Genomic DNA, 15795 nt, shown 5'->3' on the forward strand with positions numbered 1-15795 from the left:
AGACAAGATAAATGCATTGAAATAATAAGAGAGTGGTAGATGTATTATTCTTGTTAAGCAACTGCTATGATACCGACAAAAAAAAAAAAAATACCTTACCTGATTACCGTTAATAGTATAATTATGCTTGATTGCATAAACCTTTGCAACAGAAAAAGCCACCGCAAATCCAACAATAGCGATAGAGAATGAACTGGCAACACATTCTTGAAAAACAGCTATACTTGGAGCTATAGGAGGCTGATACCTGTACAAATTATTGACTTGTATTAGTATATTCTTGTCTCATAGCACTCTGACATTCTGTAACTAGAGGAACCTGAATTTAAAGTGAATCTCACTTATTATATATATACAAAAAAGCACACACTAGTTCTAGCCCCACTTACTTCTCTCATTCTTGTTATAATACTTCCTCTGTAAACCATGCCATTTACTGCGTCGTGAGAGAAAGTCAGTGCAGCCATACTGTTTTTACATTTGTTTTCAAGTTACCAAGAAGCAGAGTGATATAATGATAAAGAACCTGATCTACAGTTACCTTACAGCAGGTGAAAACTGCATGACAACAATTTCCAGCAAATACAGAGATTGAAGCAAACTAAAATAGTGTTGACTTTCCCTTGCAGAATCAGAGTGGTAAGCACATCCACTTAGGATGTGCTGGCGTCATTCACACACTGGCCATTTTGCATCTGCTGCATTTTTGACACCACCCATCCACTCATCCGCCACCCGCCACTTGTCCTGAAACCAAATGAAGCCTGGCAGAAGCATGGGTCTTCCTGTTGGATTGTAAAATATCAACAGGAGTCCAACCTAACTACATGGAGGATTCTTATTGGTCCACCATTAACCAATGAGAATTTTCTCTGTTGAAGAAGGATTCCCATTGTTTTTTTGCAAACCAATGGGGCACCCCATGCTTCTGCTGGGACCAAAATGTGGGTGTCAGTGGCAGCAGAAGGGAATCAATCAGACAGGTAATTTGGCATTTTGCATGTGGGGATCAGCACCGTCTGTTTCCATAGGCTTTCATTGAGTCTGATTTGCGGCGTTTGTGGCACAATCATAATGCAGTTGTGAAGAATGCAGCAGGTTGGGACTCTACATTTGCGCTCCAGTCTGTGCACGTTGCATTCACGTTCCATAATATAGGATACATTTGACATCAGATTTTGCATTTTTATGCATCCTGTAAAATGCTGCTTTTTTATGCAGTGTGAATGGGCCCTAAATTAGTAAAATGATCCACCACCGTAAAAACCCAGCGGTAGCAGGCAGGCTTTAAAGGTCAGAAGGGAGGTGCATCCTCCTGACACTAGAAGACTTTGCCCTGATCTTCTTGGTAACACAACTAATTGGCATATATCCAGGGTGTAGCTCTGGAATAAACATTGCTTTGTTGTGCAGATTTCATTAAAGGCAACCGGTGATTATATAGTTATCATTATATGTTTCTTTCTTATTGTTCACATTTACTTCTGGATTACTTTAAGGCAGGGAGAACACTTGCTCCTCCATTTTAATGGGTGTTTTGGGGATTCTCTGTGTTAGCGTTTTCTGGCACACAATTTTCCACATTTGGCATCGTCATTTTCTAAATACATAGGAATCAGGAATGTGTGCATCGTGCAGGAAAAAGCAGTAAGCTGGCAGATTTAAAATCACAGAAAATATGTGAATGCAGAATGTGAAAGAACATGAACAACGTGGGGTTCATGGGAGGCTATATTGAAACACATGTATTAAAATTTATGATTCATTTAATTAAGCAATCAAATTGATCTTTCTATGTATGGCCAGTTCAAGCAGACAAAAGTAAATTGTTCCAGTTTATCGAAACATGTTTATATCAAAAACATGAGAGCAACAGGCAAACTAAGGAAAAGTATCTTGTTTTACAACTCTAAGCTCACATCATTATGGCTCTGATTCACTAAACCAGGGGTCTCCAAACTTTTTCGGTCAAGGGCCGGGTCAATATACTTCACACTGCTGGGGGGCTGGAACATACTGTATGTAAAATGATGTTGAAAAACATTACATTGAATCTAGGTATTGATTCCCCCAATAATGCACCAGACAGTGAAGCATACTCAGGTGACAACCTGATGTCCAGTTGGACAGCAGTGTCACCTGATGCAGAATTGGATTGGAAGCCAGCGAATGACAGCTCGCTGACTTCTACAGTATGTAGATGGGTGGTGCCAGCACAGCTATTCTATATGCAGGCCACCGATATTTAAATGTGCAGTGCGCCACATCTATAAGTTATACATTTTGTGTTTGGTGGGCCAGTGAAAAGCCTTAGGGGGCCGCATTCGGCCCACGGGCCTTAGTTTGAGGACCACTGCACTAAACCATTCTAATGAGTTATCTCATTTCAGGGTTGATTCATTTAAATCAATAAGTGCTTGTTTTAAATCATATTTTATACCATTAATGCATATGGGTAACATTTTTGTGCTGTATTTTCATGCTTTTTTCATGTGGTATTAAAGACTAATTGAGAATAACTTTTCAGCTTGCAAGTGTTTCTCATCTGAAACTAAAGGACTAACTATCCCCCCCCCCCCCAATCTGATCTCATTCATTATAGGCTCTGTCAAATGTAACCTCAAGTACTCTTAAAGGAACACTATCGCGGAAAAGTGTAACATTTAAAGTACATGTAAACACATGCAAATAAGAAGCATGTTTCTTCCAGAGTAAAATGAACCATAAATTACTTTTTCTCCTATATTGCTATCACTTACAGTAGGTAGTAGAAGTCTGACATTACCGATAGGTTTTGGACCAGCACATCACCTCTTGGAGGATTCTCAGCATGGCCTTTATTTTTTATAAAGACACTCCCGGAAAAGGATTTATATAAATATGTTACCCAACCTCCCTTCTTGCTGTACACTATTCTGGCAGTTGGACTAAGCAACTGCCATTCACTAAGTGCTTTTGAAAATAAAGAAAGCTTTGAGAACTCCCCATGAGGAGATGAGCTGGTCCAAAACCTGTCGGTAATGTCAGATTTCTACTACCTTCTGTAAGTCACAGCAGCATATGAGAAAAGTAATTTATAGCACATTTTACTTGGGGAGAAATGGACTTCTTATTTGTATATTTTTACATGTACATTAAATTTTACGATAGTGGTCCTTTAAAGGGAACCAGAGAGGAATACAATTTAAAAATAGAAAAAGGCTTTTATACATACATGGGGCTTCTTCCAGCCCCATAAGCTTGGATCGCTCCCACACCGCCATCCTCCGCTTCCTGGAACCGCCGGTGCCGGGCCCGTCACTTCCGGCGGACGCGGCCAATTGTCTGCATCACAGGGGCTCCCTTCATACCCGTACGCAAGCGGCTGCGCAGTAGGCAGCCTCATGTGTACTTGTATAGAGGGAGCGCCGTGTGATGCGGAGAATCGGCCGCGTCCGCCGGCCAACTGGCCGACTCGCGGCAATGACGGGACCCGGTACCGGCGGATCCAAGCGGCAGAGGACGGCGGCGTGGGAGCAATCCGTGCGTATGGGGCTGGAGGAGGCCCCAGGTATGTATAAAACTTTTTTTTAATCATCTCTGGTTCTCTTTAAGTCTTATTATGAACAAACTTAATCTTTAAAGCAAATCTGAAGTAAAAATTAATTTATGAGATAATTAATTGTTTGTGTAGCATGGATAATAAACAGAACATTAATAGCAAATTGTATTCCAGTACAGGAAGAGTTAAAACACTTAAAATGTTGTCTATGTAAAAAAAGCTTCTCTGAACTATTCCACCAACTTGGTTGAACTCCTGTTTTCTGAAAAGCTTAAACAGACAAGAAACAGTAAGAGACAGCTTGAGATAAGGTTTCACTGCAGGGAAGTTCAAAGAGTCATTATTTTTGCTCTGTGTGGATTCTAAGCTGCCAATGTGACACTATGATGCAATGTTATAAATAAAGCTATAAAACTGAAAATAAAAATATGAGACTCTTTCCTTTGCTACCGATGTTCTATTTATTATTCAAACTACACATACAATTCATTATCTCATACGTTTATTTTCGCTTCAGATGTGCTTTAAGCAAATTGTGATTTCCCCACTTTTCTCTCATTTAGCCGTGACTGAAGAAATTTGCTTAAACTTAACTCTCCCTTTAATGAAAATCAGCAAAACTAATACGGAAAACAAATTGCATCAAAACACTTACCCTTTTTGAATATAGCCTACAGTGGTAACATTAAATCTTTTTGCAAAATTAAATCCATAGGACACACCAGCAGCAATTATTGTCTGATAAAAGACGAAAAAAAAGAATAATTAAGTAAAAAAAATTGGACAAACTTAAACAATACACAGAACCCAGAAAAATAAATAAATGAAGCAAATGAGGGAAAAAGGTAGGTTTTTCTTTGCTTACACAATCAAAGTGTAAGATACCTGTAGCTTTGTACATCCAATTGCAGCATTGCTTAGTGCATGATAAAAAAAAATGTTAGAAATCATTTCCCTTTGCTCATTTTGAACACATGGTGAAAATATCATGAAAAATAATTGTAAAATGTGGGCACTCTACAAACACTTTACTCTCTAACTCTATAAATATATCTTAACCACTTCACCACTGAGGGGTTTTACCCCCTGACCACCAGAGCAATTTTCACCTTTCAGCGCTCCTTCCATTCATTTGTCTATAACTTTATCATTACTTATCACAATGAAATGAACTATATCTTGTTTTTTCCACCACCAATTAGGCTTTCTTTAGGTGGGACATTATGCCAAGAATTATTTTATTCTAAATGTGTTTTAATGGGAAAATAGGAAAAATATGGGAAAAAATTAATTATTTTTCAGTTTTCGGCCATTATAGTTTTTAAATAATGCATGCTACTGTAATTAAAACCCATGAAATGTATTTGCCCTTTTGTCCCGGTTATAAAACCGTTTAAATTATGTCCCTATCACAATGTTTGGCGCCAATATTTTATTTGGAAATAAAGGTGCATTTTTTTCAGTTTTGCGTCCATCCCTAATTACAAGCCCATAGTTTATAAAGTAACAGTGTTGTACCCTCCTGACATAAATATTTAAAAAGTTCAGTCCCTAAGGTAACTATTTATGTATTTTTTTTAATTGTACATTTTTTAATTTTTTTTTATTACAAAAAAGTGTGGGGAGTGTGGGAGGTAATGAGTTAATTTTTTGTGTATAACTAATTCATTTGTATGTGAAAAATGTTTAGGGTGTAGTTTTACTATTTGGCCACAAGATGGCACCAGTAACTTTTTGTTTAATGCGACCTCCAAGCGTCCTTCCGGAAGCTTGGAGGAAGTAGTAGGAGGCTGGGTAAGTTTTTTTTTTTCACAATGATCGCGCTGCTTAGCGGAAAAGCAGCGGATCATTGCGGGGCTTAGATCAACGAACGGGAATGGATTTTCCCGTCCATTGATGTCCGGGCGAGCGGCCGGTGGCGTGTTTACCCGCGGGAATGTGCGCTAGAGCGAGCGGGAGCGCGGGCAGCGGCGGGAGCGCGGAAAGTACGGATTTCTCCGTCCCTGGGGGTTAAAGGATGGAAAAAGGGACGGAGAAATTCGTACGGGCGGGGGTAAACTGGTTAAAGGTACTGTATATATTTCAAATGTGCAACATTACAAACAAATGTTCCAGATTTGTAGTTTTCTTAGGCCTACCTGCTTAGCGAACCAATATTTTGAATCCCATCCAAACTGTAGTTTTATAGTTTGTAGGGTGAGGGTTGCGTTTACATTTGAAACACTAAAGAGGGATGTAGCATCAGGAACAGGGGTTTTAATAAGGAATAAAGAAAGTGTGGTCATATGACTTCCTAAGGAACTTTTATTCACTATTCCATATGGAAATATGAATAGTATCAACAATTACAATAACAGTAGATACACAGAATGATGTGGAAATGTACACAGTATTAACCTTTATGGCAACAGTAGTACTTGTAATGAACAATTAGGTGCAATTGTGCACAATAGTAATGTACTCACTTGTGTTGCCAGGGGTTTAGACATGAATGGCTGTGCGTTGGGTTATTTTGATGGGAAAGTAAATGTACACTTTCATACAAGTTGTACAGTGACTACTTTAACCACTTCACCACTGAGGGGTTTTACCCCCTGAGCACCAGAGCAATTTTCACCTTTCAGCGCTCCTTCCATTCATTTGTCTATAACTTTATTATTACTTATCGCAATGAAATGAACTATATCTTGTTTTTTTCGCCACCAATTAGGCTTTCTTTAGGTGGGACATTATGCCAAGAATTATTTTTTTCTAAATGTGTTTTAATGGGAAAATAGGAAAAATGTGGGGAAAAAAATAATTATTTTTCAGTTTTCGGCCATTATAGTTTTTAAATAATGCATGCTACTGTAATTAAAACCCATGAAACGTATTTGCCCTTTTGTCCCGGTTATAAAACCATTTAAATTATGTCCCTATCACAATGTTTGGCGCCAATATTTTATTTGGAAATAAAGGTGCATTTTTTTCAGTTTTGCGTCCATCCCTAATTACAAGCCCATAGTTTATAAAGTAACAGTGTTATACCCTCTTGACATAAATATTTAAAAAGTTCAGTCCCTAAGGTAACTATTTATGTATTTTTTTTAATTGTAAATTTTAAAAAAAATTTTTAATTACAAAAAAAAAAAAAAAATGGGGAGTGTGGGAGGTAATGAGTTAATTTTATGTGTAAAAGTCATTTATTTGTATGTGAAAAATGTGTAGGGTGTAGTTTACTATTTGGCCACAAGATGGCCACAGTAACTTTTTGTTTTAATGCGACCTCCAAGCTTCCTTCCGGAAGCTTGGAGGAAGAATAAGGAGGCTGGACACGTGAGTTTTTTCTCACAATGATCGCGCTGCCCATAGGAGAGCAGCTGATCATTGCGGGGCTTAGATCAACGAACGGGAATGGATTTTCCCGTTCATTGATCTCTGGGCGAGCGGGCGGCGGCGGTTTTACTAGCGGCGGGCGGCGTGTTTACGAGCGGGAGCGCGGGCAGCGTCGGGAACGCGGAAAGTACGTGTTTCTCCGTCCCTGGTTTTTAAAGGATGGAAAAAGGGGCGGAGAAATACGTACGCGCGGGGGTAAAGTGGTTAAATTGTACCAAAGTGTCACATCTTCAGTGTTGTCCCATGAAAACATATAATAAAATATTCACAAAAATGTCAGAGGTGTACTCACTTTTGTGAGATACTGTAAATGCTACTCTGCCTATAGATGTTACTGGGTGGAGGGCATCCTGACAGAAAGTAAGAGTTTGCAGGAATCTATGATCTGTAAACACAATTCTTCCTACCATGACAAGAGCAGCAACCTAGCAGCGCCATCCCTCCAAACCACCCAGCTCCTTATAATCTAGGTGTTGCTTATATTATATTTGTTTTTCATGACACGAGGTCTACTCAAACTCTTATGTTGTATAAGCTTATTATTCTCTTTCACGGAAGGTAATTGAATTGTTTTATTGTGATGGATCTTAAAGAGGAACTGTAGTGAAAATAACATAATTGTTTTTTTTTTTTTAACAATATGCATGTATAAATAGTTTTTTTTCATTGTTTGCCCATTGTAACCTCTTTCCTTACCATTTCCTCTCCCTGATTTACATTGTGAAATTTATCACAGGTGGTGACATCTTTACTACTGGCAGGTGATCTCTGTGGAATGTTTGTATACTGAGAATTCCTGGTCTCCCGGAAAAGCTCTGGGGAGGAGAATTGTACAGAGATATATGGCTATAGGAATTGTTTCTCATGTTTAAACCAGGATAATTAAGGTAAAAGTGGGTATCCTGAATAATTTACTGCATTCTACTATATGGCATTACAGTTCCTCTTTGTTTATTATGATTGATCTTTTTCATGCTATCCAAAGTTCCAGAGACAATAAGATCCATCAACTCAGACAAAAAGATGACCATCCAAGTTCAAAACGTTGCCTTATTGTTCCTGTTTTCTTTCTTTTTTTTTTTAAAGGAAGAAAACACAAAGACAAAAGACAAAGAAAAGCAAGCTGTTACAGGTGTTATATGCTGAGCTGTGAACTTCACAGTGTTCTCATGTTTTTTATACATAGTTTATATTGAAATGTTCTGCTCACGTTAGAGATAATTAATACATTTTTTTTTTTTTACTAACATGTATTTCTCTAATGTGAAGAGAGGGAAACCGAGAGCCCGATATGGTGTAGTATGTCAATGTAATGGTATCTGGTGATAAAGAAGGTGATTATACTCACAAAGGTAGGTCGCCACCAAGGCAACCACTGGGCGAGCAGGCGGGGAGAATTATAACCTGACCCTGCTCAGGTCTAAGAAGTCGCTCTCTGTAGATGGGAAAAAGTGGGGATACACCCCTCCACCAAGGGTGGATTAAATTATTTTGTAGCAGGATAACAGAGGCGCCAGGTAGAGTAAAATTAATTAAAATCGTTAAAAAGGGCGAAGTGGGTGGATTTACCTCCCTTCTGGAAGAAATTGCCGGACAATGGGCAAGTTACTTGCAGTTTAAAGTAACATTTAATAATAACTCCAAAAGTGCAACGCGTTTCACGGGTAACAGTCCCGCTTCTTCAGGCAAACGATTTTTGGAGGGTGCTGGGGGAGGGAAAAAAGGAAACAAGGGAATTGCCAGAGGAACGCAAATACCAAGCACCAACAAGGTGCACCACAGATCTACAACAAAATGATGTGCAATGCGACATATAACAGCAAAATATGCATAAACAATAAATAATGTGCAGATCACATATATAAAGTGGCTAGTTGCATATATAAAGTGGCAGTGCGTACAACCAAGGAATAAACAACATATAGCAGCCAATTCTGCATAGAGCAGAGATAGAGTGCTTCACACCCTACAGAGGCGCTATACCCAGCTCTTGACCAGACAGTGGTAAGTAAATGATTTTTTTCACTCCCCAATACCCTTCTATCCTTTTAAATACAAATTTCAGCATAGTAGCCTTATTACACTCTGTTTCCACTCCTCTTTAATGGAAACACCCTGTTTGCCTATGATAGTCTGCACCTTAAAGGGAAGGTTCAGGGAAACCTGTAAAAAAATAAAAATCCCTATCCACTTACCTGGGGCTTCCTCCAGCCCGTTGCAGGCAGGAGGTGCCCTCGCCGCCGCTCCAGAGGCTTCCGGTCGTCTTCGGTGGCCGACCCGACCTGGCCAGGCCGGCTGCCAGGTCGGGCTCTTCTGCGCTCCAAAGACGGGCTCTTCTGCGTCCCACGCGGGCGCACTGACGTCATCGGACGTCATCCGGGCTGTACTGCGCATGCGCAGAACTACTGCGCCTGCGCAGTACAGCCCGGAGGACGTCCGATGACGTCAGCGCGCCCGCATGGGACGCAGAAGAGCCCGTCCTTGGAGCGCAGAAGAGCCCGACCTGGCAGTCGGCCTGGCCAGGTTGGGTCGGCCACCGAAAACGACCGGAAGCCTCTGGAGCGGCGGCGAGGGCACCTCCTGCCTGCCACGGGCTGGAGGAAGCCCCAGGTAAGTGGATAGGGATTTTTATTTTTTTACAGGTTTCCCTGAACCTTTCCTTTAAGCCCAACCATTGCGTCACCTTTAATAGGAAAGGTCTAACTTCATTTATACCTTGGCTGTATGCATTGTCACTTTATATATGTGATTTGCACATTGTTTTTATTTAAATTTTTATACATAATTTACTGCTATATGCAGAATTGGCTGCTATATGGTGTTTATTCCTTGGTTGTACGCACTGCCACTTTATATATGCAACTAGCCACTTTATATATGTGATCTGCACATTATTTATTGTTTATGCATATTTTGCTGTTATATGTCGCTTTGCACATCATTTTGTTGTAGATCTGTGGTGCATCTTTTTGGTTCTTGGTATTTGCATTCCTCTGGCAATTCCCTTGTTTCCTTTTTTCCTTCCCCCAGTACCCTCCAAAAATCGTTTGCCTGAAGAAGCGGGACTGTTACCCGTGAAACGCGTTGCACTTTTGGAGTTATTATTAAATGTTACTTTAAACTGCAAGTAATTTGCCCGTTGTCCGGCCATTTCTTCCAGAAGGCAGGTGAGTCCACCCACTTCGCCCTTTTTAACGATTTTAATTAATTTTACTCTACCTGGCGCCTCTGTTATCCTGCTACAAAATGTATTTCTCTATGTACTGTCCATAACGAACTTCATCTGCTTTGAGAAACAAAAATTGCTGTATCTAACTAGATTCAGCAGTCAAACTGTCTTGAAGGTGCCCATTAATGATACAATTTTTTCTTCAAATTAGATCTTTCACCGCAGTTTTTATGATCACATTGTATAGTAAACTGCGGCATTTGTGGTGCAACTTAATGTGATACAATTCTGTGGTCGATCAGAAAAAGAAAAATTATTGATCTGAAAGATGGATTTTATAATTGAATTAGAATGTTAAGCCTTAGATCGTTCAGCTAATGGGAACAATTGATAATTGCCTCCCAATTAGTTAAGATCGTTCAAATTGCATCGAAAGATTGCATATGATTAAAAAATTGTACCGTTTATGGCAAGGGTCCCCAAACGTTTTGGGTCGAGGGCTGGGTCAACATACTTCAGACTGCTGGGGGGCCAGAGTATACATAAAATGATGTAGAAGTCTTTGCGGGCCAGACAGTGAAGCATACCCAGGTGACAACCTTCAGTCCAATTGGACAACAGTGTCACCTGATGTGGAATTTGATTGGAAACCAGCGAATTACTGCTTCCTGACTTCATTCTATATGCAGACCACCAATATTTAAAGCTGTAGCTGACCGTATCTATAATACATTTTGTGAGTGGGGGGCTGGAAAAAAAGCCTCATGGGGCCACATTCGGCCCGCGGGCCTTAGTTTGAGGACCACTGGTTTGTGGGAACCTATAGGAAGCTCATCCTTTATTGTAAGGGTACATCATAACACTCCCATTACCCCTCCATTACCTCCGCCTAACACTAACCCTCCCACCTACACCTAACAATGCCGCTTTCTATTGTAACACTAAACGCTCTACCTACACCTAAATCCCGCCACTCCCACTACAAATTTGGAAATCCAGAGTTCTGCTATAGTATAATGGAGCTCCAGTGACCAAATTACCTTCTTGGTACCACCATAGCCATAATTTCTACAGGGACCTATGGAGGCGCCCAAATTATTGGGTGCGATCTGCACCTAAATTAACAGATCCATATCTCAATGCAGGATACCATGCACCTAATGATATCAATATTTTTAATTACAGCTCCATCTGCTGGCCATAAGTGGCAATCATCATACTTTTACTTAAATATTTTTTAGCACAAAGAAACTACCGTATTTTTCGGACTATAAGACGCTCCGGACTATAAGACGCACCCAAGTTTAGAACCTAAAAATCATAGAAAAAAAAATATTATACTAAACCTGGTGCGTCCATGGTCCAGGAGCATCTTGTATATGTTCTGCCCCAATTATTGTCCCCCTTGTGCCTTCCTTGTACATCTTGTGTCCTCATTTCCTCCTGCATCCCCACGGCCTCATCTGCTGTTCCCCCCCCCCCCCTCTGGTGTTTGCTGTCCCCTGCCCGTCATTCTCTCTGGGGTACACTGTCCCCCCCTCTGGTGTCTGCTGTCCCCTGCCCATCATCCCCTCTGATGTCTGCTGTCCCCCACCTCTGGTGTCTGCTGTCCCCTGCCCATCATCCCCTCTGGTGTCTGCTGCCCCCCCCCTCTGGTGTCTGCAGTCCCCTGCCCATCATTCTCTCTGGGGTACACTGCCCCCCCCCTCTGGTGTCTGCTGTTCCCTGCCCATCATTCCCTCTGGTGTCTGCTGCCCCCCCCCCTCTGGTGTCTGCTGTCCCCTGACCATCATCCCCTCTGGTGTCTACTGTCCCCCCCCCCTCTGGTGTCTGCTGCCCCCCCCCCTCTGGTGTCTGCTGTCCCCTCCCCCCCCTCTGGTGTCTGCTGTCCCCTGACCATCATCCCCTCTGGTGTTCGCTGTCCCCCCCCCCCTTTGATATCCCTGTCCCCTGCCCATCATCCCCTGTGGTGTACACTGTCCCCCTCCCCCCTTTCTGGTATCGCTGTCACCCATCCCTGTGACCCCTCTGCTGTCATCTGTCCCTTTAAAATAGATGCAGAGAGCGCTGCAGATTACTAAGTACCGGTATATACACACCGAGGGAAGGGGCCACACATCTTCCGAGAGCGCTGCAGATTACTAAATATCGGTATATACACACCGAGGGAAGGGGCCACACATCTTCACATATCCCTCCTCCACTCCAGTGTCCTTTACCCCCCGATGGAGATCGCTGCAGGTTACCGGCAAGTTTTTTCAGAACACGGAAAGGAGCCACACAGCTTCGGAACGCAATGCCCAATCAGGCAGGGGGCGCTGCGCAAGACGTCCAATCACAGACTTCCCGATAGTCTGGAGGGCGGGACAAAGGCTCTATCAGCCGGGCTGGTGATTGGGAGGAAGAAGTGAGCAGAGAGGGCTGTGATTGGCTGTCTCGGGCAGCGCCCCCTGCCTGATTGGGCATTGCGTCCCGAAGCTGTGTGGCTCCCTCCCGTGTTCTGAAAAAACTTGCCGGTAACCTGCAGCGATCTCCATCGGGGGGTAAAGGACACCGGAGTGGAGGAGGGATATGTGAAGATGTGTGGCCCCTTCCCTCGGTGTGTATATACCGATACTTAGTAATCTGCAGCGCTCTCGGCATCTATGTTAAAGGGACAGATGAGAGCAGAGGGGTCACGGGGATGGGTGACAGCGATACCAGAGAGGGGGAGAGGGACAGTGTACACCAGAAGGGATGGGCAGGGGACAGGGATATCAAAGGGGGGGGGGGACAGCAGACACCAGAGGGGACAAGAGGAAGGATCGCGGCAGTCACAAAATTTAGTATTCGGACTATAAGACGCACCAACTTTTCCCCCCCACCTTTGGGGGAGAAAAAGTGCGTCTTATAGTCCGAAAAATACGGTATATTCCCTCAAAGCACCATGCAACATCATTGATAGAACAGAAATGCAGACATCAAACCAACAAATGTTGATTCCGGTGATACCTTTAATGATTAACTGTAAAAGTAACACTGGAATTAACATTTGTTGGTTGGATGTCTGCATTTCTGCTCCTCGACTAACACCAGACCACACTTAACTTCATAACTTAACTTAACTCTGTTGTCCCATATGGAGATTGCTGCACAATATCTATGTGTGTGAGGTGATTGTATGGCAAAAAAACCTTTTTTTCAAAAAAAAATAAGACTAATCAGTGTATATAAAATTACTCTTCCTAGATATATTCTTATAACCCAAAGAATACATACTTCAGACTGCTGGGGGGCCAGAGTATACATAAAATGATGTAGAAGTCTTTGCGGGCCAGACAGTGAAGCATACCCAGGTGACATGAGGGAGCAAAGAATATAATTTTCAATTTTTATCTTCCTAACATCTACTGCTCACATATGACATTTTATTGGTTACTAATACAGTGGAACCTTGGTTTGTGAGCATAATTAATTCCAGAAACATGCTTGTACTCCAAAGCACTCATATCAAAGCAAATTTCCCCATAATAATTAATGGAAACCCAGTTGATTTGTTCTACATTCCAAAAACAGTTATAGTAAAATAGTATAAAATAAAAATGTAAACAATAATTTTACTATAGTAACAGAATCATTGCCATCTGTTGGCTCGCCCCAACCTTTTTATTTTATTTTTTTTGTGTGTGGCTTTAACAAAGTTTCACAAAAATTATAAAGCAAAGCACTCTTAAACCAAGTTACTCTCAATCCAAGGTCTTACTGTATTAAGAGACAGAATGCTCCACTTACCATTATAATTTCTATAGGAATTGGTACCCGCAATTTCGACTTGTACCGTGCATTAAGTTCTTTCACAACGTAGACACAGACCATGATTATAATTGCTATGACAAGATCAGCAATATTTGTTTTTGTGATCTGTGAAAAAATACTTTCCAGAGCCTGCAAGTAAATGGAATAAGATAGACAGGCATTACCATGTGTACCACAACAAAACAGAGCACTAACAAATCCATATCCATGGAAAAAAAGTTAAGACACCATTATACACAAAAAAAAAGCAATCCATGGTTTGCATGTCATGACAACTACAACTGCACACAGGTGTAAAATGTATAACAATTTTATTCAAGGACGTATCCCAAACAGTAAAAACAAGTACACTGCCCATTACCAACACACAAAGTGATCCAGTTGAATTCGGTGTGTATATATATATATATATATATATATATATATATATATATATATATATATATATATATATATATATATATATATATATATATATATATATGACCCTACAAGGTATGGGAACTTTCAATTCTTCATCTACTAAACATCTATGCAAACATATTTTAGGCTCTACCGTTTTCTGTTCAGCATCTATCCCTGATCAATTCACTGTCAGTCTGGCCTGATGCTTCTCTCCCTCTGAGTATAGCTGAACTGTTTAGAATCTCAGAGGAGATGTCTTTTATCTTTATCTCTTTTAAATAGCAGTGACAGGGAAGACAGAGCAGTTGTCTTCTTTAAACCACTGCACAAAAACTGCCATTGTCATGGTATTTTTGAACTACTCTGTAAAAATGTCTCAAATAGAAGTTTTTGCGTTATGTTTTCGATGCAACTATAAAAAGTTACCTATTTTACTTATAGTATTAATGGTGTTGCTTATATAAGCACAAACATTGGAACCCTTGTCAGAGACATAGCAATAGGGGGTGCAGAGGTTGGGACCACACCGGGGGCCTTGGGCCAGAAGGGCCCCTAGGGGCCCTCCCTTGATCGCAGTATTATCTCTTTATTGGTCATCTCATGTGCGTGTAATGATCACTTCTATAAATGCTTTGAATAGTAGTAATCATTAATAAACTGTTCACCATCCCGTTCTTGCACCTCTGACACTGTGGCAGGTTTTGGAGCGCCACATCAATTGTTATGTATAGAGTGCTGGAGAGGGCCCAATGTAAAACTTTCACTGGGGCCCATAGTTCCTTAGCTACGCCAGTGACCCTAGTCCACAGCAAGATCTACATACATAAATAATCAGATTCAAATTTTAACTTGATCCACTCAGCCACATGTTAGACAATTCTCACAATGCAGCAATAAACATCTATCAGTATAAATATATATTTATATACAAGTTATACTTACATAGAAATTTGATAGAGCCCCACTAAATGATGGAATTTTAACTCCAAAAACATATTTTAATTGTGACACCACAACTTCAACTGCTGCAGCAGTTGTGAAACCATTGATTAAAGGTTCCGACAAGTAGATGACTATGAAGCCAACTTGCAAAAGACCTAAAGCCAGCTGAAAGATAAATATTTAGTATTATGCTTTCATCTAGGTAGAATAAAGCTAAACATTGAAAAAAACCCCCACTATTGTAAATGCACCACTCTCTTCTGTGGTCAGTAACATTTGCCTTTTGTTAATATATTAGGTAAATATCTAATGTAGGAGAGTCAACCCTGGTTGATATGTTACGTATTGAGCTATATAATAAAATAAGAAAGAGTTGTAAGCACAGTCCATCTTCACTCAAAATGTAATTTTAGTGTTGGGTGCTGCAGGAGAGCGTTATGATGCTTTTCTTGTTCAAATACAAAGTCAGCTTATCTTTTCATCAGGGACTAAGGCTAGGTTTACAGTGGAACGTTGTGTTGTGATGCAACAGTATAGTTACAATGCAGCATTACAACACAATGCAAAA

The 15795-nt window shown here is 40.9% G+C and overlaps 1 protein-coding gene across 1 annotated transcript in view; it reads right to left on the bottom strand.

The window, feature by feature from the left end:
* The window catches only part of LOC137561393 (chloride anion exchanger-like), a 130138-nt gene that overhangs the window by 60823 nt on the left and 53520 nt on the right, over positions 1–15795 (bottom strand). The window contains exons 6-8 of the mRNA XM_068272688.1: positions 13857–14009; positions 4197–4279; positions 100–247 (exon numbers count right to left, since the gene is read on the bottom strand). Of these exons, the coding sequence (XP_068128789.1) occupies positions 100–247; positions 4197–4279; positions 13857–14009 (384 nt within the window). The remainder of the gene's footprint in view (positions 1–99; positions 248–4196; positions 4280–13856; positions 14010–15795) is intronic.

This window comes from Hyperolius riggenbachi, chromosome 3, assembly GCF_040937935.1.
Source record: "Hyperolius riggenbachi isolate aHypRig1 chromosome 3, aHypRig1.pri, whole genome shotgun sequence".
In the NCBI taxonomy this organism is placed as follows: domain Eukaryota; kingdom Metazoa; phylum Chordata; class Amphibia; order Anura; family Hyperoliidae; genus Hyperolius; species Hyperolius riggenbachi.